Raw genomic sequence first — 26,444 nt, forward strand, 5'->3', positions numbered from 1 at the left:
AGGCCCTGAGGGGACGGGGGAGTTTAAGAAGGGGGAGTATGCAAACCATGAATGTGAGCCTCTTCAGTCGGGGTCTGAGAAAGGGTTTAGAGGTCATTGGGAGGGGGAGGCAAAGCTGTGGCCTCACCAGCTTCTTCCCTTCATGTGCAAGCATGTGGTCCAGAGCCCCAAATGGGATTCAGGAGGCCTGGGTCCCAGATCCATTTACGTTATTGGCCACAGACCATATACCATGTGTAAAAGGAGACTTGGACTCAAGCTCTCAGATCATCTTCTGATCTAAAGCTGATCTTTTTTGAAAATCCAAATGTCACATCACTCCTGGCTAAAACTTCCAAAGGCTCCCCCAAACTGCTCTTAGGACCAAGGCCAAAAAATCCCCACCGTAGCCTTCCAGGTCCGTCATGGCCTCTTCTCTAACTCTCCAGATACATGTCAAACTCCCTCCTGCCCAGTGGCCCCCGCACATGTGCTTTCTTGCAAGTAGCCTCTTCAACTTTGTTCTTCAACACTGTTCTTCAACTCTGAGGTCTCAAATGTAATGTTATCTCCTCAAGGCTTTCTTGATCCCCACTCCCCAACCTGAGCTCAGTTTGGGGCTCCTATGTGCTCTCTTCACAGCACTTACCATAATTTAAATATTTGTGAAATTAGGTAATACTGGTCTTCCTAGTTAACTATAAATTCCTTGAGCAACATGTTCGCTACTATAACTCTAACGCAATACATATTTCTCAAGTATATGCACTTTATTCTGATGTAACCCCTCAACCCTGACAAGAAGGGATTGTAGATTAGCATATAGACAGACACTCTAAACAAGCCCAAAGTTTAGCTTCAATGTTGTCTGTTTAATCGCCATTAGACATATTCTAGAAAAGAGCTTGAACTTATTTAAAATGGAAATGACAGCCAGCTGTAACCAGGTGAAATGGAACTAAAATGGCACCATTCATACCTGAAAGCAGTGGTTACTGGGAGGGAAGGCTGGAATCTGAAAAGGTACACTCGTCAGTACAGCAAGAGGAATTAAAAGACCTGTATTTGAAATTTGGCTCTGCCTCTTTCTAGCTGTGCCTCTAATGGCAGAGGTATATTTAACCAGAGCCCCAGCTTCATCAACGAGGGATAATGTATCTACCCCATAAGGATATTGCTAGAATTAAGCGAGATAATGGGTGTAAAAGGTACAAGGCACAATGCTTGGCATATAGAAAACACAATAAATATTAACTGTTATTACTTCTCAGGATGTTAACAGTAAGTTTTCTTTTTATTTAGGCCCTACTGGCCCTCTCTGGGTGGCCTATGTGTAAATGCAGGGAAATTACAGAAGCCAGTCCCAGCTCTCCAATTTTGCACCCACGGCACACATGGGGTATGCGTTAAGGTAGGCAAAAAACTCCACGAAGTGTCTTACGCTTCATTTAATCTGAAGAATATTACAGACTCTTCGTCTTCAGATATAAGTTATAACGTTACAGAACAAGCAGCGAATTCAACAATTTAAAAACTAAGTGTACACGGTGTTAAATCCTGGCGACAGTCCTCCCAATCTGGTTTTTTAAAAAAGTCATCCCTGCCCCCATTCAGTAGACGTGCACCATGCCATAGAGGAATGTCCAAAACAGGACGTAGGTGAAGAGGCCTCCGATGAGACCTCCTGTAAAGAGCGGTCTTCGTGATTTGAAGTATTTGTTCCACCTCCTTCCCGCTTTGAGAATCAAGAGCAGGGAGAGCAGGACGGAGGCAAGCAGGTAGAAGATGAAGCCGTAGAGGCCGGTGAGGCCGAGGATGCCGGCCGTGGCCCCCGACAGCGCTGACACTGAGGTCCGGCAGTAATCCAGGACAGCGGCGTTGCCTCGCACAGCTGCCTCGCTGATGAACGGCGGCCCTTCCCGCTTGGCCACCACAGCGGCCATCGCACCCGCCGGGGCTCAGCCTCTGCTTTCTCGCGGAGCTGCAGAGGAAACCAAGTTACAAGTGGCCCCGGGAGCCTGGCGAGTTGCGCTCACGCCGCCCCTCCCCCCCGGGAATTCCAAGACCTCCCACCATTCGCGGATCTCGGACCTTCGCGAGACGCAGAGGAGGCTGAGGGTTCGGACCGGCCCTGCCCAGTTTCGCCCAGGTACCTGCAACACGGCGGCGGACACAGACACTTAGCGTTCCCTCAGACGGCCAGCGGCAGACAACCTCCCCACGCCATCTTGCGCTGGAGGTTGCTGGGAGGACCAGGTTGCGCATGCGCCAAAACCTCGCTCCCGCCCCCTGACGCGTACGCGGCGGGTTCTCCGAGCACGCTCCACCCCCTCCCCGTCCTTCTGCGCACGCACAGGGACTTCCGAAAGCTGAACAGCGCTCCGACCGGTGACTGGCTGGGGATCTGCTAACTATTCATGAGGGGGCGGGCCGAGTTGGGTTGCCTTTGTTAACCAAGGAGGGCGCGGCTGCTGGGATTTTCGCTGCGGGCTTCACTGAGCTGCGCTTGATTGCCAGATTGCGGTCGAGATGTCCTACATCCCCGGCCAGCCGGTCACCGCTGTGGTGGTGAGTGCGCTCGCGGGCTCCTCCTCGTCTTGGCTTGTCCCCACTTTGCAGATAGGTAAACTGACGCCCCAGACAGGTTGACAAAGCGTTGAACCCAGGGCTCTTGCAAACCGGCGCCAGGGCTCTGGTCCCGGCTCTGCCTGAGCGGGACCGCGGTCTTCCCCAGCCAGGCAACAGAGATGGCTGGGACCCAAGCGCCTCCTGAAGACCCTGAACCGAGGCCGGACCCCGCACATTACCGCCGCTGCGTCGGACTCCTTCCTGCGGGAAGGACTGAGGAGAAAGTCCCCAGCTGTGGGAATACCGGGAGAGCGCCCCCTTCCCAGGCCTGAGTCCCCAGCTGAGCAGCCGAGGGGGGCGGGCACCGGGCCCGACGTCCGTGAGTCGCAGCCTCTGGAATGAGGAAGTGCTTCCTCCGCTGCAGCCGACGCCGCCGCCCAGAAGGAAACTTGGGGGGTGGAGATGGCCTGAGCCTGAGTAGCAGCCCAATATCCCTCCCATCCAGGCTTGCTTGTTCGGACCTTCCGCCGCCCGCTCCAGAGTGAAGGCTCATGCAGTTGGCTCGCTCCTGCTCCAAACTTTCCCCGGATCCCTAGCCCTGGGGCAAAGTCCAGGTTCCTCGCCTGGCACTTCGGGCTAGCTCAGGGCCCTGCCTACAGCTCCCCCCCCCCCCCCATTGCCTTGTCTTGGGTGCCAGATGCTATTAGACTAGGCAGAGGGAAGAAGGCAGGCTGGGACATTAGACTCAGAAGCCAGTGCCAAAGCTGAATGAAGCCTGGAGGCAAACTCCAAGGCGGAGGTGGGGAAACTGAGTCCCAGAGAGAAGTCTAGTCATGTCCAGGCCTAAAGGAAGTCCTCAGGAAAAACCCAGATCTCTGAGAAGAAATGCCTGCCAGGCAGCATTGGGTCAGATGGAAGTCCCAGTCCTGAGGCCATGGGACTTGCGGCAGAATCTCAGATGGGTGTACAGCGGAGCTCCTGCAGTCAGAAGTTGGCAGGGTGTGAAGCTGCTGATAAAGGTGGCATGTGAGTTTGAGCTTAGAGAATGAGCTGTGGCCTGGGAAAGTACATTTCTGGATCTGGGGACAGCTGTCCTAAGCTTCACCCTGGCCGCACCAACCTTGGCTTTCTAGATCCCTAGCTGCCTCAGAGAGAAGGGGCCAGGTTTGCTTCTTATGGAAAAAAAGGGGGTGTAGGGGAGGCACCAGAAAGGGGCCGTAACCTGCCTGACTTCACCTAGTGAGTCAGTGACAGGGCCTTGTCTTCCAGCCCAAGGGCCTGTACTCCCTTCTGACCTTGAGGGTGGGTCAGTGGTGTGCAAAGTTCTGTTTTGGAGGAGGGGGAGCAAGCCTGGAGGAGCTCACACTTTTGGGCACAAGGACCTAGGTCTAGTGGGCCTAGTCATACTTCCTGCTTCCCCTCTCTCCTATTCTGGCAGGTCCGCAGGCCTTCCTCAAAACTGTAAGACCATGACCTTCCAATTCTTGGGAACACTAGGAACATGTCTGAACATGGTGGGGGTCTGGCCTCTCCCTCTTGTGTTTTGGATTGGGGAAGGGGTGTTGGAGGCTTCCTTCCTGCTTCCTGCCTATCCCATGTAGTTACCATTTTGCGAATGTTAAAACCATTTTCGCTTCTCCTCTGAACTCTGGTTCCATAGGTCCTTCTGCCTTCTGGACACTTGCCTGGGTGGCTCCTGGAACTCCAAAATGCTTCTTCAGGGTCACCAGCTGAGAGATGGTTGTGTTCAGCCAGGCCAGGTGGCTGCGTGTTTCCCTTGACTCCTCTCCACCATGGGCAGTCCCCAAGTCTGTTGACCTCATTTTCCAAGTAGTCGTGTTCCCTGGCCTCCACATCCCACCTCTGGGATACACCCGTTCCCCTCCTGACTACCCAAGTGGTCATTCTAGCCTCAAACCTGACCATGACCAACCTTACTCCTGGGAGCCCTAGTGGGCCCAGAATCAAAATCAGGTGTCCAGACTCCTGTCACTCCTTCAAGGCCTGTTGCAAATGATCCTTCCTCTGTCCAGATCAAGTCACTTTGGTTTTTTTTCCTTCCTGTTAGAACTCAACTTTGGGTGAGGGGGAGTGGTGGGGAGGGGGCGGGGGCGGGCAGTGATCTTGTCCCACCCCTACTATTTGGTGATTGAAGGGTGCCTGCTGAGGGCTTTGAAAGGAGCTTGGCAGTTTGGGGATCACAAACCCTCTTCTGCCTCCTACACCGCATGAACAGCAAGGTCTGGGGCTTAGGGAGAAACTATTTCCTTCAGGGCTAGCCTCTTGGGCCCACACTCCGCAGCTTTTCTGATCTGGCCCCAGCCTTACCTCAGCACCCAGTTCCAGACCTATGCTGTACACTCATCTCATGGACATGTATCTGTACCACTTTCAAGTCTATGCTCTTGTCCCTTGGCCAGGACAGCCCTTCCTCTCCTTTCTGTGCAAGTTTGAACTTCTCTGCTTTTCTGGAGCATCTCCAGTCTTGCCCTTGATAGCGTTGGCTCAGCAATGAGCTGCCTCAGCAAGGTACCTACATTCCCTCCCCCCTCCCCCCACAGGGCCTGACCCCTTCTGCCCTGTGTGGTCCTTCCTCTGGAACATAGTCCCCTTCCTCTCCCCTCCCAATCCATAGCAGCCATAGCATGCTGGCTCTTGGGCCAGGAGGGGCTTAAAGCGCATGTTGACTAAGGTTGGTGCCTGAGACTAATAGGAAGGGGAACAAGGCTCCGACAGCTTGCGTAGGTGGATTGTTGTGGCTGAGTTCTGAGTCTCACCCCCGTCTCCCAGGCTGGTGACCAGCTGGAATCTTGAAGAGGGCCCTGGGCCCCACCCCCTTGGCATGGCTCTGAGCTGGCCTAGCAGCCTGAGGCTACTGCTGGACACAGATCAGATTTGTTGTCCACATACCCACCTGCCTCCAACGTGTTTTTCCCTTTGCCAGCAAAGAGTTGAAATTCACAAGCTGCGTCAAGGTGAGAATTTAATACTGGGCTTCAGCATTGGAGGTGGAATTGACCAGGATCCCTCCCAGAATCCTTTCTCAGAAGACAAGACAGATAAGGTGAGAGAGACCAGGGGCCTGGGATCTCTCCATTGGGCTCAGAGGCCTGAGATGGTGGGTCTCTGTTTCCAGGGCCTTCACGTAGGGAGCAGACCTCTTTCAAATAGTCCTCCCTAAGAAGGTTTAAGAAATGATCTGGTGGGAATACATAGGGATGGAGGTGGGGGAGTGGACCTCCCAGCCCTAGGAAGACTCACTCAGAGTCCAGGAGGAACAGGAAGAGGCCGGCAGGAGGTGCCAGAGCATGGTGGGGCAGCCCTGCTCTCCCCTAGGCTGTCTTGGCACAGCCTGTGCTGGGGGCAGGCTTGTGCAGAGTTGGCTGGGAGTTTGCCATGTTGGGCTTTGCTTTCTGGGTAAGGGACCAGTCTAATGACCTAGGCTGTCTCTTTCCAGGGCATTTATGTCACACGGGTATCTGAAGGAGGCCCTGCTGAAATTGCTGGGCTGCAGATCGGAGACAAGATTATGCAGGTAACACATGTCCCAGACGAGGAAAATAACGCTTGGGTCAGGGTCTGAAGCACTTGGGTTGGGGGCTGCCCTGCTTCCTGGGGCACCTGGGAGGCTCCCTGAAACTGTTTGGAGCTGGTGTTGCCCCCAGAGGAAGTTGGCTCTCTCCTCTGTGTGCCTCAACTGTGGTACTTGGTGATCCCTCAGCCGAGAGACATCAGCTTGGGAGCCTGCTTGGGTGACCCAGGACCCCAAAACCCAACCTGCTTCCAGATCTGAGAGGGCAGAAAACTGAGGTAGGCTCTATTTTCTCCTTGGGCCAGGTGAATGGCTGGGACATGACCATGGTCACGCACGACCAAGCCCGGAAGCGGCTCACCAAGCGCTCGGAGGAGGTGGTGCGTCTGCTGGTGACGCGGCAGTCGCTGCAGAAGGCAGTGCAGCAGTCCATGCTGTCCTAGCAGCCTGCTGCGGTCCCTGACTTGTGCCTGCCTGCCTGCATTGACGCCACCACGCTCTGTTTGCCCCTCATCTTGGCTTCTGATGTGTGCTGGGCCCCAGCTCCGAACGGCCAGAGCTGGTCCCAGAGGCCTGTCCCTGGCCTGACTCGGCCTTCCTTCCCCTCTCCCACCACTGGCCTGAGCGTCTGGGACCAGCTCTCTCCTGCAGACACTGATGGAAAGTAAGGGCCTGGAGTTGAATTGTATTCAGTCTGTAGTGACCACAGGTTTGGCCCGCAGACTCTGCTGCTGCATGGCCTCAGCAGTGACCAGATGGGCAGAGGCCCCACTTCATGAGAGCCACCACAAAGTTGGAAGATGCCAGGTGGGGCCGGCCTTTCCCACACTCAGTCCCAACTGTAGGGCTTGGCCTTGTCCCTGTGTCTCAGCTCTGCAGTGACTGTGCCCCGTTTTCCCTGCCTTCCCCAGCAGGGACTCGACACACTACCAGAGGTGCTACAGAGGTTTGCCTATGTGGAAGCCAGGCAGGCTCACAGTTCACCCCATTGCACCCCATTTCCCTGAGGGGCGCTGACCTCCCCAGGGTTCACCTGCTTACGAGACTTAGACGAAATTCAAGGCTGACATTTCAGGGCAGTTCTGAGGATTGCCATCTCTATGCCTGTGCGTTTAACTATATTTTTTTAATCACAACTTTGATACAAAAGCATTTTTATCTTACTGTTTGGAGGTGCCAATTCTACTTCTGAATTTAGCTTACTAATTCACGTCTGGGAACAAGCATTGCTCTGGTTCCTGTGGAAATGGGGCAGTATGAAGCTGCCCATACCTGACATCTTGTGCCTAAATAAAGTGCTGGAATTCATAAGGGGTTTTTGCTGAGGCGTGGGGTAGGGACATCTGGGGATGGATGGCAACTAGAGCTCTGGTCGTCGGGCTGGCTTAGCCTGGTCCCTGTCCACTTCTGAGACGAAGCCCAGCTATTCCCAGGCCTGCCTGTTGCTGTCTGGTCAGGGCTGCCTCTGTGGGAACGTCTGGAAGCACCTTCACTGGAACTGGGGGCAGGGAATTCCGAACTTCCCATGTGTCACTTATTTGCTGCTGCACCTGGGGGGGGGGGGGGACTCATGGGCACTGAGGTGTTCATGGGAACCCCTCCCACCCCCTGCCAAGACTCTTGGGAGCATGGAGATTCCTGCAGGCAGGAGTGCAGCTCCACATTCCAGAGGCTGTCCTCTGAGGAGATGGAGGTAAGCTGGACAACACTGGGGCCTCTGCCTGGCCCAGTGTTGCTGTGCTACCGGCTCTGGGGATTACTGTCGTTCATGGATCTGCCTACAAGCGTCAAATCCAGTTTTCCAAATTTTCAAACCAGAAATTTGGTATCTCCTATTTTTGCAGGGTGGCACCCAATAAAACAGGTCTGTGGGCTTGGTCAGCCTGCAATCTCTGCTTTTGGGGAAACAAGATCTGAAATTCTTTGATATTTGGATAGAGGAAGAATCTGGAAGATAAGACCCCACCCCCACCCCCGCCAACATGAAGAGTATACACTTAACCCACCCAACCTGTGCTCACAACCACAGTCTAAGTGTCATAGAGAGACATGGTACCTGTGGGACCTACCTGGCCCTGAGCAGGCAGGCATCTTGCACTACCCACGAGGGCTCCCCGATGAAATGCAGGATCGGCATGCAGCTACCTCGGGATCAGCGTACTTTGCAACCCCTGGCGTTTCCTTTTACGGGTTGAGTAGGGCTGTCTCCCGAAGCCCTAAGGATTATTTCTGAAGCCAACACACCTGCCTTCTGCATCTGGCAAAGGCTCAGTGTGCAGAAAGGAAACAAATCAGGTTTTAATTAAGGATACAGGCACCTCACATTGATCTTGTAGTAAAAAAGTCTTGAGAATGAACTGACAAGGCACATCCTGGGACACTCCCCTCCTGCCACAGGAAGGAGAGCTGCCTGGGATAGAAGAGAAGGGGGTTTGGAATAAAGGTTGGGCCCATGAGGATTGTGTGAGCTGGTTTCAAGTCCATATGTCAGGCTCAGGCTCCTGAACAGCCAAAAAATTGGTGAGGCTCAGGTAGGAATCTGGGGGAAGTGAGGGAAGGGGGCCAGTCTTCCCCTGTAGGGGAGCTACACTCACCAATTGGCAGGTCTTACAGGCCTCTAAGGCACAGGTTTGTGTGTTTGTGTTTGTGTGTGTGTGTGTGTGTGTGAGCGCGCACGTGTCCATCCCATACTCCAGATGCAGGATGAGGAGCAGTTGAAGGGGATTACGTGGGGCCCCAGGACTCTGGGAAAGTGGAGGTAGGCAGAAGGTGAAGAAATTAAGCTACTTACTTCCAAAACATCCCTCAAAAAAATCCAAAAGGGGTTAGTGTGATAAAGATCCAGAGGGAGTGGGCATAAGCCTAGCTCAGAACCAATCTGTTGGGCACTTTAAGGCTCAGAAATACAGTTTCTTTGCCAGACCCTGGCCTGGGCCACCTGCGATTAAGTTGTGGGAGTTGAATTACGTAGGAGTGTCAGGACGGTGAGTGCTCAGAGAATGTGGCCTTCAGAGAAGGGACCCCCAAGGCCTGACCCCAATATCCTATCCCCTCTGCCACCAGCACCAGCACCTCTGAGTCCACTGGCCACATCACCAGGCTGCTTGGTCTCTGGGAACACGGCAGTGGCAGCAAAGCGCCCTTGGTTCACAACTGCAGGGTCCTTCAAGCTGCTCCCAGAAACACTGGTTGTTTAGGTCAAGGCCTTCGGCTCCAAGCTCAGCACCCAATCCTGCCTGGGACGGCTGTCAGAACCCGTGTGTGCTGCCTGAAGCCTTAAAGAAAATAAAGACGGTGGCATCAAGATGCAGGAGGGCCAGATGCCTGGCCGGCAAGGCCTGGGAAGGGCCGTCAGCAGTGTCGTTTTCCGTATCAGAGCAGAATCTGGTGTCTGTCTCAGAGGGAGGTTCCTCCCCAGCCTGTCCTGGGAGAGTCCTGGCTGAAGGCAGGCCGGTTTGCGCATAAGGCGTTTGGCCCTGAGGAAGAGAGCGCTTCAACACTGTCAGCACAAGGCGCCAGCCCTGCACTCCAGACTCTGCCCCAGCCTTCCAGGCGGGTGCAGGGCCTGGGCCATTTATGCTGGGTCCCTGGGTACTAGTTCAGTTGGTCATACCCTGGATTCTTTCTGTATAAGCAGAAGTGCTGAATGAAGAAGACAATGTCGAAGAAGATGGAGAAGACGCCGAGTCCAAACTTGGTTGGGTCTCCAAAGATCAGTGTCCACTGGTCTGTTAATAGCCACAGGGGACAGAGTTTGGCTTTAAGTTGGCAGCTCCTGAAGCAGCTGGAGCATATGGGGCTGTGGGGGTGGGGGGGGGTCCTCATCTGCCCAGGAAACCACTAATCCTCCAGCTGCCAAGGCCCCTAGGTAAGTCTCACCTTGGGTGTTGGGATTGGCTTGGATTCCCAGGCTGAAGGACTGGGGGTCAGATGGAGAGATGTCCCAGGAAGCCTGGCCCCCACCCTGTGCCTCCAGCCCACTGAACAGGCAGGCAGCCTGCTGGCTGACTCACCATTGTTGTAGGACTGGAGGAACATCTGGAGGAGGCTGAAGCTGCCCCCGGTGAAGTCCAGAAGCACGTTACCAATGCTCCAGCCCTCGGTGCTTTTGTAGTAAAAGTTCATGTAGGCCTGAGTCAGACACATGGGCAGACATAAGGTCGGCAGTGAGGGGGCTGAGTGGCTGCCTCATGCACCTTGTGACCACCACTCTAAACAAGAGCAGCTCTAATTCCTCCCACTCATGTGCTTGGGCCTCAGCTCCAAAGAACACAGTGACCTTTGGGCTCTGACAATCTCTGCCAGCAGAGGAAGCAGCATGGGCGGGTCCAGGGGGTCTCATCTGGGTGCACGGCCAACAGCCCTCCTCCTCCCATCCCTGCACCTAGCAACTGCAAAGGAGCAGGGATGTTGCTTCTCCATAGTCTTCATCCTTTCCTGTTCTGCGACAAAACCCTGCCCTGGTTTTTTAGCAATTGATTTTTCTTCTCATCTCCATTGAAGGGTCTTCCTAAACTCAGCCTGGACTTCATGTTGTGCTTATCAACATAGGCTAGGAGTCTGATTGTTTGGTTTGGTACCCCAGCTCCACCCCGGGAAGGAGGTTATCTCGGGAGAGTTACTGGAGTTCTCTTAACCTCAGTTTTCCCCATCAGTAGAGTGGACTAGACTTCCACCACAGCTCTGGCTGGGCTCTGGGGACTCCATCTGGGGCTTCCTAGGTCTAGTGGGTGGGTCTACGTGGACATTCCCCCACTTCCTGCCGCCGCTGCCCCACATCCTTCCTCCAACACCAGAACCCTCTGGACTTCTCTGACTGGGGCAACCTCCCTATCATCCAAGAGGGAGGGCATGGCCCCTGTGGTGGTCTTCTCTCAGCCAGCCACCTGTGAGTTCCCCTTTGTCCTCTCCCACCCTGTTTCATGCTTGCGGCCACCTCTCCAGTTTTGGGACAATTCCAAGCGTCTCCAGGTGGGGCTCCTGCCTTCTAGACTGACCAGGCCCAAGCCTTCCCACACTCAGGAACTGTGGCCCCAGTTCCCTCAAGACCTATCCCCCTCAACTGCGAAGCCTTCTTCCCCAGCCCCCTAGGGCCCTCTCAGTTTCAACACTGCTCAGCCAGCAAGGTCTCCTTGCTGCCACCACCCCCCCCCCCCCCGAATACCCCCTCCTCTCTCATCCACACAATTAAGTCCTGCTCATCCTTAAGGCTCTGGATCTGTTTCCATGCCCTCCAGGAGATGGACCTTGACTCTGGCAAAATGCTATCCTTCCTCAGCCCAGGAAATACAAGCCTCCCTGCACCAGGGAGACTGAAAAGGGAGACCTCCCTGCACTGGAAATGGGGTAGGTTAAAGGAGGCCCTAGATTCAGGGGTGGAGCCCACCATTAGCAGCTATTTCACACCTTCCCCTGTCCTGGGCCATTGGGCTATGGGGCAAGATGTGTTTGACTCTAGGTCTCTGCATCTGAATAGACCTTAGTACTTGAGGGAGCATGCTGAAGGCCCCTAAAGTGGACCCTGGATGAGACCTCTGAGGAAGGCATCTCTGGATAGGAGATGGAGGTCAGAGGTCGCAGCCCCGGGCCGCTTCCTCTCACTCAATCTTTTCCAAGCAGCGGCTGCTGCTCTTCAGGGTCATCAGTTGTGCTAACAGGGGGTGAGAGTAGGGGGCAGACGAAGTCATTAGGAAAGACTGGGATGGCGAGAGAAGTGACCTGTACAACCTGACTCTCAGAGTAGAGCATGAGCTCAGAGAAGTCTCCACTGACTTCCTCAGGCGATTCCTGGCTCCAGGGAGGAGCAGCAGTACTTACGGCCGGCTTTCTGCCTGGCCCTGCTCTGGCTGCGCTCATGGCTTCCACTGCAACCTTCCATTCATGCCTTCTCACCCCGGCTACGGGCTGCCCCGTGGGAGCAGGACCTGGGGTCTGTATCTCACCCCTCTCACTCTAATGGCCATGTGAAAAGTAAGGAGGGCCCTGGAGGTACCTGTGGAAAATACTTGACCAGCGTCACCGCGAGCTTGATGTAGGAGAAGCAGAAGAGAAACCGCAGCCACGTGGTTACCCCGACTGCAGCCAAAATCATGGTGATGAGCACAAAGAGCCACGAGAGCACCAGGAAGCTGATGGCAGGCCAGGACACGTGCTGGCTGCCTCGCTGAGGATGATGGAGAGAGGGAAGGGAAGGGGATAGGTGGTGGGGGTTGAGAGTCCAGTGCCAACCACACCACTGTCGCTATCAGGATCTCTAGTTCAGTCATTCTTGGACTTTCCAGAGCCCATTTGCTTCTTGTTCCCACACTGCAGAACGGGTACCTCTCAGAGGCCACCAAGGGCTGGGAACGTGGCCCCCAACACACTGGAGGCCTGGTGCCCCATTCCAGCCCAGACTCGTTCCATGATCCAGGTGGAGCCTGATCATCTCTGGAATCTATCCCTCACCCCTACCTTTCCCCAAAGCAGGTCTCCTTCACCAGGCTTCACAGAAAGGTAACCTAGAAGGTCCGTGACAGGGGGAACCAAGCAGTCCCCGGCTGACCTTGCATGTGCAAAGGGAGCTCCCTGAAGGAAACACTGCACCCACAGGGAAGTGAGAGAAGACGTGCAGGTCAGTGATCCCCTGAAAACCGGCCTTATGGTGCTTTCTTTGCTGAGGCACTCAACAGCCCCCAGCAATGCAGCGGAGGCCATTCTCCTCAGCCTGGCACTCCAGACCCTTGGACCCCTCAGGAGCCTGCTCCCCTCACCGGGACCCTGAACCCCAGCCACAAACATCTGGTCATAGTTCCTCTCACTGCCCCCTGGCCTTCAGAGTTCTGTCCTCCCACTGGGGCCGCCCCATCACCACGGCAACATCACTTATACTATGGACCACAACTCAGAGCCACTTCCTTGACGCCCTCCCCCTCCTCTCTGGTTGTGTCAGGGCCTCCATGAGCTTCCCGTGTCCTCTCGTCCTACTCAACTCTCAGCCCGCTGGGTCATCACTGCCTCTGTGTCTCTCACCCCACACCTGGGGGTCCTGAGGGCTTGGGCTCATGGGTGTTCCCTGTGTCCAGCATGGGGCCGGGCCTCTTATCTTGGCCCCAGTAAGCAGATGCCGAGTTTCTGTGTCTTCTATAAAATAGGAGGTATGGGTGGCGGCTGGTGGTGGTGGGTGTTGGCACCTTAGGTGGGGTGGGCACCAGCTCATCTCTCACCTCGTACAGGAAGCACTGCACCATGATAACCAGGGTGAGGGCGACTGCGTGCAGGCTGAAGAAGACGTCGTTACTATCCACGGGGTTCACTCCATTGGGGTACTTGAGGAAAAACTGCTCCTGTTTGAGGGGTTGGGAGAAGCCTGGGGGTGAGGCGCAGCCAAGCTACCAAACAGCTGGGGCCAGGCTGCAGTGGGCATTACCTTGATGTAGGGCACCCAGAAGAGGCCAATGTTGAACACGCTGTAGGCCACAAAGCCTGTCAGGTTCAGCGCCACGAAATCAAAGCTTAGACCAATGACACTGGCATGGGAGCGACAAAGAGACAAAGCAGGGTAAAAGGTGAGACTGGAAAGATGGGAGGGGACAGAGCTCCCAACAAATGGGGAGGAGGGCCCGGCTCTCCCAAGGAGAGCACGGTCCTCAGGCCCCTTTGCACACCCTAATCGATGCCACACTATCCCACCCTCTTGGGAACCAGTGTCCTCCCTCCTTCCCCTGTCTCTGCCTCCATAAGTCCTGGCCTGGAGGGAAGTCTGGAGGCCTCCTTCAGAGAGAAAGCATCTCCGTCCCTGGCTCCCAGCTTAGCAGCCCTATGAGGCCCATGTGGCTGGGGTAACTGCAGGACAGCTTGGGTCCTTGCTATGCAAAGACACAACTCCAGGCCCACTTTGTCTTTAAAGTCAGGGTGGGGTCGCTTAACCTCCAAGGCTGAAGGACCCAGCTCTAGCACTGCAGCAGGACTTGACACTAATTCCTGCAGGGCTGGATGGACCAAGAACAGCAGATGTGGTGGGCTCCTCCCTCCCAGCACATTCTCTGCTTCCCTGAGAAGCCCCAATTTGTTGCTTTCACAGGGAGGGGCTGAACTGGGCCACAGACCAAATGCCTAGCACTGCAAGTCCTGCCACAGGCTCTTAGAGCTTTCATACTGGACAACTTTCTAGAAAGGGCAGGAAGAGAGAAGAGCCGAGGAAGAAAGTCTGAACCCATGCTGCCTACAGCCTCGCTGGGATGCCTCCCATCTCACCAGCCCCAAGTGACTGCAAGTAAAGCTCAGTGAGTTGGTTACCTTTTCCGCCTCCAGTTGGTGATCACCTGAGGGTAGAAGGAAATGGACCAGGCCACAAAGTAAATCCAGCCAATCACCTGGTTTATGATGCTAACGATATTGCTATGGACGACCAAGAAGCGGATCCTTGGGCTAGAAAGAATTTGGGGATGAGCGGAGGCTGGGCTCCAAGGAAGCCCCCATGTGCCCGACGATGCCTGCCTCCCATCTCATCATTTAAGCCTATGTGGGCTGAGGCCAGCCTACCCGGTCTGGTTGGAATGGTTTCCGTGCAGATAAGCAGTAAGTTGTCCAACATTTTGAGATGTCACTTGAAAAGAGGAATCTGTCACGCCGGGAGGCACCACAACCTGTTAGGAAAACTGAATTCGATCCAGTGCTACATAGTTATTGGGACCTGAGTGTCCAGCTCCAGGCTACACTCTAGGAAATAGTGGGACGGATGACACACAGTTTGGACCTTCCAAGAGCTTACTAACAAAAGGGAGAAACATTGGACCAACTACCCCTCCCCCAAGAACCCCCTCCCCCTACCTGTGTGTTAGACTTTCTGAGCAGAACAATAGCCCCGCCCTCAGGCCTCAACTCCCAGGGAAGGTGGGACAGCTCTCCTCTCACTAACCATGTGATCTCAGGCAAGTTATTCGACCTCAGTTTGCTCACCTGTACAAGCGGATAACAGAAGTGTCTACCTTTCAGGGTTGCTATGAATGACATAAAGTCCATAAATACTATGTCTGCTATTACTTCTACTTCTGCTATTATGGAAGGCTCCTCAATATCCACAAACAACATCTGCCCCACGCCCAGTGTGGCTGCCAAGTGACAAAACAGAAGAGGTGCAATCAACAGACACTTGACAGGGAGAACATTCTCACCCTCATTTCTGATAAACATTTTATGTTTATCAAAAGTTCTCTCCAAGAAAGAGAGAGGCTTGCCTGCAACATCTGATCTCCCAGTCATTTCCTTGGATACTCTCAAATCCCCTGAACGTGGCAGGGAGCAGGATGATACCTTTGCTGACCCAAACTGTCTCCCCCTCTTTGCTCCTTGGGTAATGCTCTGGGCCCCACACCTCCACCCATGTCACAGGCGTTGTGAGGATGCAGTCATTAGAATTCAGTGGCTTCTTTATGAGGACCCTGGAAGGACTTTGTGTTTTTAGCACTAGAAATCAGGGGGCTTTGGCGGAACAAATAAAATGGTATGAGCGGCTGCTGCAAAGCCCAGAGTCTAATTCATGGCCCACCTCTTGCAAGCTACGTCCTCATGATGCGTACCACTTTTGGCTATTGTTTTCTTATTTTTAACAGGTTTTCTTGGCAATGTTGTTTGTATATTTGTAAGTGGGCCACTACGTCCCTTCAGGAACTAGGAAGGAAGAAAACTGGTCAACTGGAAATCAACTGGTACAGGGCAGAAGGAAATCATAACTACCACTATCTTTTTTTTTTTTTTAAATTAATAAACTTTATTTTTAAGAGCAGTTTTAGGTCCACAAAATTTACCACTATCTTTCACTCTGTGCTTTCTTTCTGCATGCCAGGTACAATCCTAGACATTTTATACTCACTATGCTTTTAATCCTCATAACCCTTGTCAAGCAGACATTATTATGTCTACAAGTGAGGAATCTGCGATGTGCTGGGTGGGGTACCTTGTCCAAGGCTCATAGGTCAGGCCCCTAGTTCTAACCAGTAGTTTCCAAAGGCAGGAGACAGGACTGGCTAGAGCTGGATGGGAGGGGCCATATAGGTTGGCTCCTGGAAAGTGGGTTGGTACTCATATGGATCACTCTAAAACTGGATTTGACTCCCACCATTGATTTTTTTTTTTAAATTATAGTTGACATACAATGTTATCCACCATTAACATTTTTATGAAAGTGAATTATAACATATGTGGAGAAAAGTTTACACATCACAGCTTGATGAAATAATATCCACAAACCAAGATCAAGCACTCGGGTCAAGAAATGGAACACTCCCAGCATTCAGAAGCCCTATTCGGCTCTTTTCCAGTCACACCTAAGCCCCAAGGGGAAACCACTATGCTGACCAACACCACAGATTTGCCTTGACTGGGTGTGCACTTTATGCACAAAGAAGCATACAGTCTACTTTACTGTGTCAGGCTTCTTTTGCTTAAAATGATGTTTGACTTTCACGGATTTCGAAAAGATGATACTTGTACTTAGCGGTCTGACCTGAAACTAGGCGATCAATGTCATTCCTCAGAGTCTAAATTTGATCTGTGGATCACGCCAGACGTCAGCTGGGTGCCACAATCTGCTGTAAGAACCACCAGGCTTTTCTTACCCTGCAGCAGGCTTCATACCCCAGGGCAGGAGGAAGTGGTGAGAAGTGGCTCAGTCTAATGAGGCGTGGTGCTCACCAAAGGGTGAGAGGGGACTCCCTTCCCACACAAGGCCCTTCTGGGTTGACAGGCTTTATCTGATCGCATGCTTTAGTGCCATTTTCTTGCCAGGGGCCTCAGAGCCAACTTGCAGCCCATTTCTACAACCACACAGGGCCTGTGACATGCCTCAGAGTTATCCCTGCATTTATTTTGTCTTTTTTTTTAAGCCACTGTTTATTCTCTACATTATTCTCCCCTATTGGTATTTTTTACTTAGTCAATTTGTAATTGGCTCAAATGTTGGTAAGGTAGAAGCAGTGTGTATATTAACATATAAATGCATAGGGGCGCCTGGGTGGCGCAGTCGGTTAAGCGTCCGACTTCAGCCAGGTCACGATCTCGCGGTCCGTGAGTTCGAGCCCTGCGTCAGGCTCTGGGCTGATGGCTCAGAGCCTGGAGCCTGTTTCCGATTCTGTGTCACCCTCTCTCTCTGCCCCTCCCCCGTTCATGCTCTGTCTCTCTCTGTCCCAAAAATAAATAAACGTTGAAAAAAAATTAAAAAAAAAAATAATAAAAAAACATATAAATGCATAAGGGCTATGAATAGTGATCATTAGACAGCATTTGGCACTGATTTTTGGAAATAACACTCAACCAATGGAATCTCAGAATAATGCTTTGCAAACTTCAGTGTGGACCTAAATAATCTGGGGATCTTGCTCAAATGCAGGTTTTGAATCAGTAGGTCTAGGATGGGGCCCATGATTCTGCATTTCTAAAAGGTTTTCAAGAAGGGACAATAGTATTGGTCCACCAACACCCTCTAAGTAGCACAATTTTAGAAAATCATCATATGAATTTCTTCTACATTCCCAGGACCATTTTTGCCTCAAATTTCTTACCACCACTTTCCTAATTCCATCTATGTGGCTTAAATGGCCATTGTCAAAGAGACCAACAAAGCCAAAATCAGAGATTTTGAGAATGATGGAACAGGGGCGGCCCACAGTATAAAAACAATGTGGCCTATTTCTACAGGTATGCACTTAAAGACTATTTTGTTACCCAGCAGTTCTCCACCCATCAGTTAAAATTCATTACTTACTTCATCAGGGAGCTCAAGGATAGTAACATTTTTTGAACGAAATGTGATTTGAAAAGTGATCACCAAGGTTGCATTTAATGGATGCCTGTGGAGGACAAGAGTCTGATTACTACTGAGAAGCCGGACACTGTGAGATCTCAACCAACCCTCTTGATTTCACATAGGCCTGTCACTTCTCAAGCAATTAGCATTAAATGTGCTATGTGCTAGGTTCTGAGTCTCAGACAGGTGGGGTCCTTGCTCCTTAGGAGCTTTCTATCTGTATTAGGAGACAAGAAGCCCATGGGGGCCAGGTGAGACCCTGAGAAGGTGGGGAACTGGCTGTGACTGCCAGAGGCCAACAGGACCATGCCATTTGCTCTGGTGGAGAAGGCTTCCAAGGACTCAATTGTGAGCAGGGATAGGTGTGTCCCCAGAAAGCCATGAGATGTGTCTGATGGGAGTAGTCGGTGATGTCCTCAAGTGTGGATGTACAGGCCTGGAGTTAATTTGGAAGGCTATGGAATGCCACTCAAGGATTCTGGAGAGGGACGATGTGGTGAGGGGATGGCCTGTCAGATTTATAAGGTATCCACATAGAGAGGTGGCAGGAATTGGGACGGAATGCAGGTCTGTTAGGGAGCCTTGCTACCAAAGCTTTGGTCTGAGATCAGACTGCCCAGGAGAGGTAAAGAAAAGGCAGAAGGGTAAAGAGTAAAGGACAGGGTTCTAGGCCTTCATCCTGGGGAATCCTCCTGGCTGGGAGTCTGGCAGTCTGTACTCGGCCAGCACCTCACCCCTAAACCAGCAAAGGTCAGCAAGGAACACTCTCAGACAAGGCTAAGCATGAGGGTTGCCATGAATGGGATCCACCCAGTATGTTCACTTCTGCTTTCAGGAGGGATCTCAGAAGTGTTGGTAAGCAGCTCAGCAACTTGCCCCCTGATCTTCAGGGCTGTCATCAAATGCTCAGAGCCTTGGGAAGGACCACCCTGAGGTCTGACATCAACTGCTGGTCACTTAAGGACATCTCTCAGAAGGGGAAAAGGTTCACGTCTCTATGGAGAATCCCGCTTCCTCCTCTTCTGACCAGAAACAAGGATTCAGTGGCTGGTGGGGAAAGACTCTAGGACCTCAATCTGCAGACCACCTGCTATCGCCTCTCTTTCTCTGGCTTGTCTTTTTGTTTTTGTTTTTAAAATTTTATTTTTTCAGGAGAGAAGGGACTTGATAATACCATATAGAATACCATATAGCATATCCACTGACCCTTCTCTGGCTTGTCTTTTTTTAATTTTTATTTTGAATGTTTATTTATGTTTGGGTGGTGAGGACAGAGCACGAGCAAGGGAGGGGCAGAGAGACAGGGAGACACACAATCCGAAGCAAGCTCCAGGCTCTGAGCTGTCAGCATAAAGCCCGATGTGGGGTTTGAACTTGTGAACTGGGAGATCACGACCTGAGCCTAAGTTGGACGCTTAACTGACTGCGCCACCCAGGCACCCCATAGCTTGTCTTAAAGTGAAGAGGCAAAGGCATCACACTTGAAATATGAACGGAGCCAGGGGTCAGCTCTGACCCAGCCACAGGGTGAATGAACTCAGCTGATGGTAGAGTTGAGCCCGGGAACTTACTGAAGGGTGATGCTGATGTTGGCCGAACTTCCATTTTCCAGCTTCACAGTGGGAGGAACAGTGAGATCGACTGTTGACTCTGGAAGGGCCCAAACCAATGACAAGCCATCAGGTCAGAGAACTCAGGCCCACAAGGAAAAGCTGGGACAAGGATCCCTGACATCTGAACTCATGAGCGCTGACTCACAGCAACCCCCATGTTCTAGCAGAAGATGTGGACGTCCTGGGGGGGATAAGTGATGGACCTGGAAACCTGAGCCTTCATTACGTTCCTTTCCCTCTGACACCAGAGAGACAGAGGCAGACACAGGCCTGAGCAGGAAACAGTGTAGCTTCCTCTTTCCCACACCAAGAAGCTCTGGGGCTGAGTTACCCAGAGATAGGAGCCCCAAAAACTGTCACGCAGGAATTCAAGGATCGATCCGGGACTGGAAAATGTGGACTTGAACCACCTCTTCAGATGGGAAAGCACAGGGGTCTCCTCTGTTCATGGAGCTAAAATGGCCCTGTAGAACTGGTCCAGCCCCTTCCTGTACTCTCAGAGACACACAGGGCCCAGCTATCCTGTTTCTAAAGAACCCCTTTGGGCTCCATACTAACTTAGCTAAACCCATTCACTGATCCCCTTCCTGAGGCTGACTCTGGGGGCTGGAGAATGGTGAACACCACAGTCTCACATAGGGATTTCTTCTTGGCATTAAGGTGTTGATGAAGGATAAAGTAGACAAATAGGCCTTGGGAGTGAGGGCGGAAGCAGGTTGGGAAGGCCAAATACCCTAGAGCAACCTGGCTATAGAACCAGAGTGAGCCAGCCTCTCCCCGACCTCTTCCAGTGTTCTTTGGGCAGCCCACACTCACACCCCACTCCTACTCCCAGGTGTGCTCAAAGCCCCAGGCACCTGTCCACCTCACCTCCCTTACCTCGAGGCCTTCATGGTTATGCAAGGGCTAAGGAGGGGTCACGAATCTAGACTGGGCAGGAAAGGGAGTCCACAGGGGAAAGAAGGAGCTCAACTTGATTAAAGAGGGAGCAGCTGTAGGCAGCCCCAGGTTTCTCTCTCCCCACTCCCCTCTAGGCAGAAGATGAGGAACTGAGATCTGAGATTTTTAGGTGTTCAGATTGGAAGGGAACATAAAAGTTCCCTAATTTAACCTCCACTGTCTGATCCTATTTTTCATTACTCCTACCTGGAAGGTGCTCTTCCTCTGCCTGAACATCTCTAGAAATAGTAACCTCATCTCCTGCAAAGGAATTGGCCAGCCTGGAACTTGTACTCCCGGGCCTGGCTCTGCTGCCTGGGGCCCCTGAGGGGCCCACATTAGCCCTGCACACATGAATGCAGACACAGGCTCTGTCACCTGCATCTGCAAGCCTCCAAGCTGAGACTCCCACAGTCTGAGGTCTCTAGTTCCATGCTCTCAGCACAGCTGCCTGGCTGAGTGCCGCTGAGTAGGTTTGTCCCCATGCTGGCCCTTTCAGAGGCCAAGCTTCTCAGAGCGGAGTAAGACGATCCCTCCCTTAAGTGTAGCCTCAGGGCCTGGAGGCGGCTTTGGCAACTCTGCCCCTTTTCCACACTCTGATGTCAACCCGAAGCTTTGTTCTGGGCTTGTTCTGGGCTTGCACAGCTGGGGGTGGGGTAGAGCGGGGTGGGGCCGTAGTGCCTAAGTCCTGATGTTACTTTCTGTCTAGAGTTGAGGGCCACACTAGACAAGCAAAACCACTGAAGAGACAGTGCCCAGGACAGGGATACTGAAAGTGAGGCCAGGCAGCTACCCACACCTCTGGGTCCACCCATAAGCTCTGGTGCCCTAGGGTTCTGCTGGGCTGTGGTCAGGGTGAGTGAGAGATCAACATGCCTTTGCTCATCCGCAGTCTTTGCATTTTAAAAGAGGAGGCTGTGAACTCTCATAGAACCAGATCAGGGAATGTTTACTCTCCCCTCACTTAGAGCCAGGGAGGACAGTGGCACTTAGCAGCTGACAGACTGGGCTCTGAAGTCACACGGTTCATCCTGGCTTTGTCACGTCCTCACTGTGTGACCATGGGTAAGGTTCTGAGCCTCTATGGGTCTGTCTTTCCTCACCCATAAAATGGGGAGAATGGCACTACATGTAACAGTGGTGTTTGCGACCCACCCTCCACATGGCCTGAGTGCTAAATAATTGCTGATGACCATTCTCGTCATCATTTAAACACTGCAGAGCATTTTTAAGCCCAAGATGGAAGGCAGTTACAAAGCAGGCATCATATCCAGGGAAAGCATATTTTACAGTTTGCCCTGGAGGAAGAGTCTCTGGACACCACATCAGAATTACCAAATAAGTCTTAATGAAACCACCCCAAGTTTCCCCTGAGAAAAACCTGGGTTTTTTTTTTTAAGAAATGCTTGTTGGCACCGCCCACTGTGCTCCCCACCCACTCTGCTAACACTGTTAACCCATTCTCTAATGATTGTAACAGTGAGAGGTGGGTATTCTCATTTCCAATTCAGATATAAGGAAACTGAGAATCCCAAGAGGGAGTGTCTTGCCCACACGGCTCAGTGATGGAGGCAGGATTCAAACCCAAGTTTCAAGCCCAGGTTCTTACCACTAGGTTGTAGTACCTCAAGATTCCACCCGGAGAAGTCAGACACCACAAACTCTGAAGGCCAATCATCTCATCCAGTCCTGGATGACCGATGCCCAAAGTAAAGAGCAGACAGGCAAGGCAGAATGAGGTCAGAAACCCAATTTCACTCACTTGATTTTATGGTGGCTTCCACCATTCTTTTTCAATGCGATTCAGGAAAGGAGGTGAAGTAATAAAATGGAGCAGGATCCTAGGCAGGTTCCACCTTTGCTGTTTTCTAGCTCTGTGACTTTGGGGAAGACTTTTACCCCCTCCTGGGCCTAAGTTTCCCCTCTGTTTAATTGAGATGGTGGTGGCTGGATTCGCTCTTCTCTCCTAAGGCTTTATCTAAAGCCTGCTAATGCGGGTGTGACATACACTTGGGCCTTTTAGGCCCGGAGAACATGATCCCACAGGTCTGGGGCGGGATTCTGGAATCCGTATTGAGGAATACCAGGATGGTACAATCTTTCCTTTCTTGGAAATTGCTTATCCACAAGGTGTGACTGCAAAGTAACATGACTGATTGTTTAATAAACCTGGAAGAGCATTCAAGAGGCCAGATAACTGTAATGGTACAGCCACTGTGTATGGTTGGGAAGCCTCTGCAGGATTTGTATTGCTTGTATAAGGTTCATTTGAAATTGTTAGGGATTTGAAGATATCCCTTAAATAGCCTTGCTATTGTCCCTTGACGATAGCCAAGCTGATGATCAAAATAACTGGCCTGCCATCCTAGGAGTGCTAAACATTTTCTTTTCATGAAGGAATCTCAGCAATGTTTTAGGCAGTAGGAGAACTGATAGAATGATGCAGCCCTCTAAGGGCCCTGCTCTGAAGATCAAGCTTCACAAAGATGCACAAACCCTAAGGTATCTTTCGACGACCAGCCTGCGTTCTGTGAGGCCCTACCCCTTCCTGGGCTGCGGCACCCTGTTCCTCGGTTCCTAAGAGAAGGTCTTTTCATCTTACAAGGGGATGAGGCAGACTCTTCAGGTATCTGAACCTGAGAGAAGAACCAGGTACAAAAAGGTGGCCACCTCATTTGCTTCTGCACATCTCCCAGGACCCACGTAATTCCCTCTGTGAGGTCTACAGGGCAAGGAGCTGTCGGAGTTCCACAGTTTGACTTTGGTGACATGGAAAAGTAACAGGGACCCTGTGAAAAAGGCCAATTATCTTGGAACCGTCTGGCTCCCTGTAAAACTCCTGGACTCCAGACCTGGGTCTGCTCCATCACCGAGTGGTCGTTTGGCCACGGGCAGACAGGCGCATGCAGTCTGGACAATCCTAAGCCACTGGCTACAAACAGATCAGGCCACTTACTCTATAGCACCATCTCCCTCTTTACAAAGAGGCCCATTTCTAAACTTACCACATTTCTCTATGAACTTCAGGGGAAGAAGGATAGAAATCATCAGCCAACTGCTTATCATTTTCTTCAATTTCAAAGAACTAGGAAAAAGAACACACAGCAAGAGAAGTTCAGGTTAAAGTTGGAGCAGCTCAGCAACAAGTGGACAATATGCCATTTGGAACCATGGCATAGACAGTTCATAAAGGACTTTCACCTCACACCTGTGACCTCATGGGCTTTGTATCACCAGCTTGGAGGAGGAGACTCTAGGGTGAGTGGGTGTGAGGAGACTTAGTTTTCTTTGATATGTGGGGAAATGGGCTCAGAGAGGCTAAGCGTGTTGTGTAAGGTTCCACTCTGAGGAAGTAGACAAACACTGAATTTTTCCCCTCTTCAACTGCTTCTTGCAACCTAGTTAACAAAAAGAAAGAATGCACTCTTCTCAGTTGAGGGTCCTTTTTTTCAAAAAGTTATTCAAACTGTAGTCAGATATTTGACTTTGCGAACCTAAACCCCTTAAGAAAATTAATTTCATTCCCTGTCCGGAGACAAAAGCCTAAGGGGCTAATGCCACCAACTGACGTTTGGTTAAGTCCCTCCAGGACTAGCAGGGATCACTCATGATGGGGAGCCAGTGAGGGACAAGGCCCTGATTAGCCCAGGAGAAACTCACTGGTGAAGCGAGGGAGATGCACTGCATAATACCCATAATCCCCGACGCACAGCAGGTGAACCATGTGTCAAGATGGGGCAGGTCAGCATGGATGTCTGTAACTTGGTCTATACATGTTGCCTTGGCACACAGAGCCCAGGCCTTCCCACCTGACAGCCTCTGGGGATCCCTGTGGGGACAGCTAGGAGAGGTCTGTGTGGAAACATCCCTTTGGTTTCAGTTTTCCCAAAAGGCCTCAAGGAGCCTCCTGATACACCCCTCCCTTCAAATAAGTCTTCCTCACTGCTCCAGCCTGCCTGACTTCTGCTTGTCCTTGCCTCCTCCAGGGGCCTCTCTGCCTGATGCAGCTCCCTTTGACTGTTAGGTCTTATCTCTGGAGCTTTTCCCCTTGCTGGCACTGACCTCCTCTCTCTAGCCTTCTCTGGAGGCCTCGCCTTTGGCATCCCTGTGCCCTCTACCATCCACTTTCTGTACTGTGACCTGTAGGGAATTGCTCTCCTGTGTCTGGAATGACCATGCATCTCCCATTCACTCTTGCCACTCTCTGCTCCTCACACCTGCCCGTGTCCTCAAGTTCACGATTAAGAATGTCCCTCAGGGTAGAGTCTAGATTTTCCTCTGGAAATCAGATACAAATCAGGCCTAACCAACTCTTCTCTCATCCTGCAGGAATGGAATGTGGACTGAAAAACTTAAATATTTGGTTAGCAAAGGTCTCCCAGGCTCAGAGGCTGAGATACCTTGGAGGAAAGACATCAGGACAGATAGACATTAAGAGGTAAGTCGATTAAAATGTGAGAAAAAGGTCAGATTCATAGCTACACACTAAAACTATGTCTTGTGAATGCTACAAGGTAGAAATGGAGAATTTCATGACAATGGGCTCAGTCAGGCATGCCCCCCTTCCTGTGTTAAGGTCTATCTTCCAGGCCTCACTCAGATACCACTTTAAGAAGTCTCTCACTCCCAAACCATACATTCCAGGAGAAACCTGTGGCTAGGGGTCTCCAACTCCTGTCAGGTATCTGATTTAATCCTGTCAACTGTTTTATAACCTGGAATTTCTTGCGTCTCCTCTTGAAGAATACAGAAAGTGGCAAGGAACGTGTACCCTACAGACAGACTGCACAGGTTTGAACCTGAGCTCCCCACTTATTAGCCGTATTACTTTGGGGTGCTATTTAACCTCCTCAAGCTTCAATTTCCTAATGTAAAACAGGGACAGTGAGACTATATCATACGACTTTTAAAGGAGATGAAAAGTAAAGCATGGCTTGTGGCCTTCCAAAGAGCCACAGTTCACAAACAGAGTTAATTCGTGGTATTAAAATTTCATGGTGGTGGGGAGGGTCTGATTAGGAAAAAAGACTGAGAAACAAAGTTGTAAAATGATTACTGCTGTTGCCTAGGGCGCCTAGCAAGCTCTCATAAAGCATAGGTGTTATTTTTTATCAATTCTGTTGAAAAGGCAGGGCCCAGTCATTTGTCATCCTTTCCTCCAGCCTGAAAGCCCCGGAATGCAGGGCAGGGTCTCCTCATACCCAGTTCCCCAGAGCCCAGACCCGCGCTCAGCACATCAACTGGAGTTTCTGGAAGGGCCTTCTCAGCATCTCCTCTCTCCAAAGTAGACTGCAAACTCCGCGACCTGGATTCAGGCGGCAACTAACCAGAAGGCGGGGAAGGGGTTCAGACTTGCACTGGGATAGAGCCACCCACATCGCCTCATCAGCCCAACGTCCCCTGCCTCTGCTCACCACCAAGCGGGCCTTTCAACCTCGAGGCTGTCCGGTGTCTCGAGGCCGGGACTGCTGGTAGGTGGTGGAGCCCTGGCGCGGCTGGGGGGGAGCTAGATGCGCTGCAAGATCTCAACCGACTTACTGTACCAGTCTTTAGCCCTCTGGGGTTCCGTCTGGGAAATGGGGGGAGGCTGTTGGGGCCGCGCCGGCTCTCACCTGAGATCCTCTAGGCCGGGGGAACCCAACACACGGCACGCAGGAGCCGTTTGTGACTGCACCCGCTTCTCCCGGCCGGCTTGACTTGGGGTGAGGGCGGACCAGAAGTCACCTGACTCCAGCCACCTGATTCTCCGGGTACAGATTTCGGCGCTATGCACTCTGGGAACTGTAGTTTAGTCGTAGCCCGACCATCAGGAAGGGTTGGGGGCGGAGCAGAGGGGCGCAGGCGCCTTGGGAGGGATGAGGGCTCGGGTGTGAGGGAAGATTAAGCCCCTTTTACGACCCAGAGACCCCTGGAGCGCCCAGTGCCTGTCGGCGTGCCCTGCCCTAGTTCGGTAAACGAAGCCCGGGCAGCGCTGCACTGCCCTGGAACTGCTGCCTTGCAGGACGGGCCTTCTAGGTCCCGCCTTCCA

General features: G+C 52.1%; 3 protein-coding genes across 6 annotated transcripts; 1 reads left to right on the forward strand and 2 right to left on the reverse strand.

Moving 5' to 3' along the window:
• Positions 1 to 830: 830 nt before the first annotated feature.
• Positions 831 to 2,256, reverse strand: EMC6 (ER membrane protein complex subunit 6). Of its 2 annotated transcripts, none has more exons than XM_043583399.1 (2): positions 2,133 to 2,256; positions 831 to 1,960 (listed from the first exon to the last, which is right to left on the reverse strand). In XM_043583399.1, exon 2 carries the CDS (start codon positions 1,920 to 1,922, stop codon positions 1,590 to 1,592), a length of 333 nt encoding a protein of 110 aa, XP_043439334.1. In that variant the 5' UTR covers positions 1,923 to 1,960; positions 2,133 to 2,256; the 3' UTR covers positions 831 to 1,589. The 2 variants fall into 2 exon arrangements, with proteins under 2 accessions (XP_043439334.1, XP_043439335.1); XM_043583400.1 differs by having other exon boundaries at positions 2,071 to 2,224.
• Positions 2,257 to 2,327: 71 nt separating this feature from the next.
• On the forward strand, positions 2,328 to 7,387 carry TAX1BP3 (Tax1 binding protein 3). 2 transcript variants are annotated; one of them, XM_043583396.1, is made up of 4 exons: positions 2,328 to 2,547; positions 5,492 to 5,611; positions 6,005 to 6,082; positions 6,385 to 7,387. In XM_043583396.1, the coding sequence occupies exons 1-4, from the start codon at positions 2,509 to 2,511 to the stop codon at positions 6,520 to 6,522; spliced, it is 375 nt and encodes a 124-aa protein (XP_043439331.1). In that variant the 5' UTR covers positions 2,328 to 2,508; the 3' UTR covers positions 6,523 to 7,387. The 2 variants fall into 2 exon arrangements, with proteins under 2 accessions (XP_043439331.1, XP_043439332.1); XM_043583397.1 differs by lacking the exon at positions 2,328 to 2,547 and adding an exon at positions 4,698 to 5,076.
• Positions 7,388 to 8,353: 966 nt separating this feature from the next.
• Positions 8,354 to 26,385, reverse strand: CTNS (cystinosin, lysosomal cystine transporter). Of its 2 annotated transcripts, XM_043583394.1 has the most exons (12): positions 26,029 to 26,382; positions 23,422 to 23,501; positions 19,436 to 19,514; positions 17,823 to 17,907; positions 14,603 to 14,706; positions 14,357 to 14,488; positions 13,488 to 13,587; positions 13,285 to 13,404; positions 12,072 to 12,242; positions 10,093 to 10,210; positions 9,693 to 9,807; positions 8,354 to 9,354 (listed from the first exon to the last, which is right to left on the reverse strand). In XM_043583394.1, the coding sequence occupies exons 2-12, from the start codon at positions 23,480 to 23,482 to the stop codon at positions 9,273 to 9,275; spliced, it is 1,167 nt and encodes a 388-aa protein (XP_043439329.1). In that variant the 5' UTR covers positions 23,483 to 23,501; positions 26,029 to 26,382; the 3' UTR covers positions 8,354 to 9,272. The 2 variants fall into 2 exon arrangements, with proteins under 2 accessions (XP_043439329.1, XP_043439330.1); XM_043583395.1 differs by lacking the exon at positions 9,693 to 9,807 and having other exon boundaries at positions 26,029 to 26,385.
• Positions 26,386 to 26,444: the final 59 nt, after the last annotated feature.

This window comes from Prionailurus bengalensis, chromosome E1 (assembly GCF_016509475.1).
Source record: "Prionailurus bengalensis isolate Pbe53 chromosome E1, Fcat_Pben_1.1_paternal_pri, whole genome shotgun sequence".
NCBI classification, from domain to species: domain Eukaryota; kingdom Metazoa; phylum Chordata; class Mammalia; order Carnivora; family Felidae; genus Prionailurus; species Prionailurus bengalensis.

Bases quoted from the DNA above. Each gene is read 5' to 3' on its own strand.
- TAX1BP3 (XM_043583396.1), top strand. From the start codon at position 2,509: ATGTCCTACATCCCCGGCCAGCCGGTCACCGCTGTGGTG. The intron at 2,548-5,491 runs GTGAGTGCGCTC...TCCCTTTGCCAG, and splicing joins AGCCGGTCACCGCTGTGGTG to CAAAGAGTTGAAATTCACAA. The intron at 5,612-6,004 runs GTGAGAGAGACC...GTCTCTTTCCAG, and splicing joins CAGAAGACAAGACAGATAAG to GGCATTTATGTCACACGGGT.
- EMC6 (XM_043583399.1), bottom strand. From the start codon at position 1,922: ATGGCCGCTGTGGTGGCCAAGCGGGAAGGGCCGCCGTTCATCAGCGAG.
- CTNS (XM_043583394.1), bottom strand. From the start codon at position 23,482: ATGATAAGCAGTTGGCTGATGATTTCTATCCTTCTTCCCCTGAAGTTC. The intron at 13,405-13,487 runs GTAATGCCCACT...CCCCTCAAACAG, and splicing joins TCTGGGTGCCCTACATCAAG to GAGCAGTTTTTCCTCAAGTA. The intron at 10,211-12,071 runs GTACCTCCAGGG...TGTCTGACTCAG, and splicing joins TGGTCAAGTATTTTCCACAG to GCCTACATGAACTTTTACTA.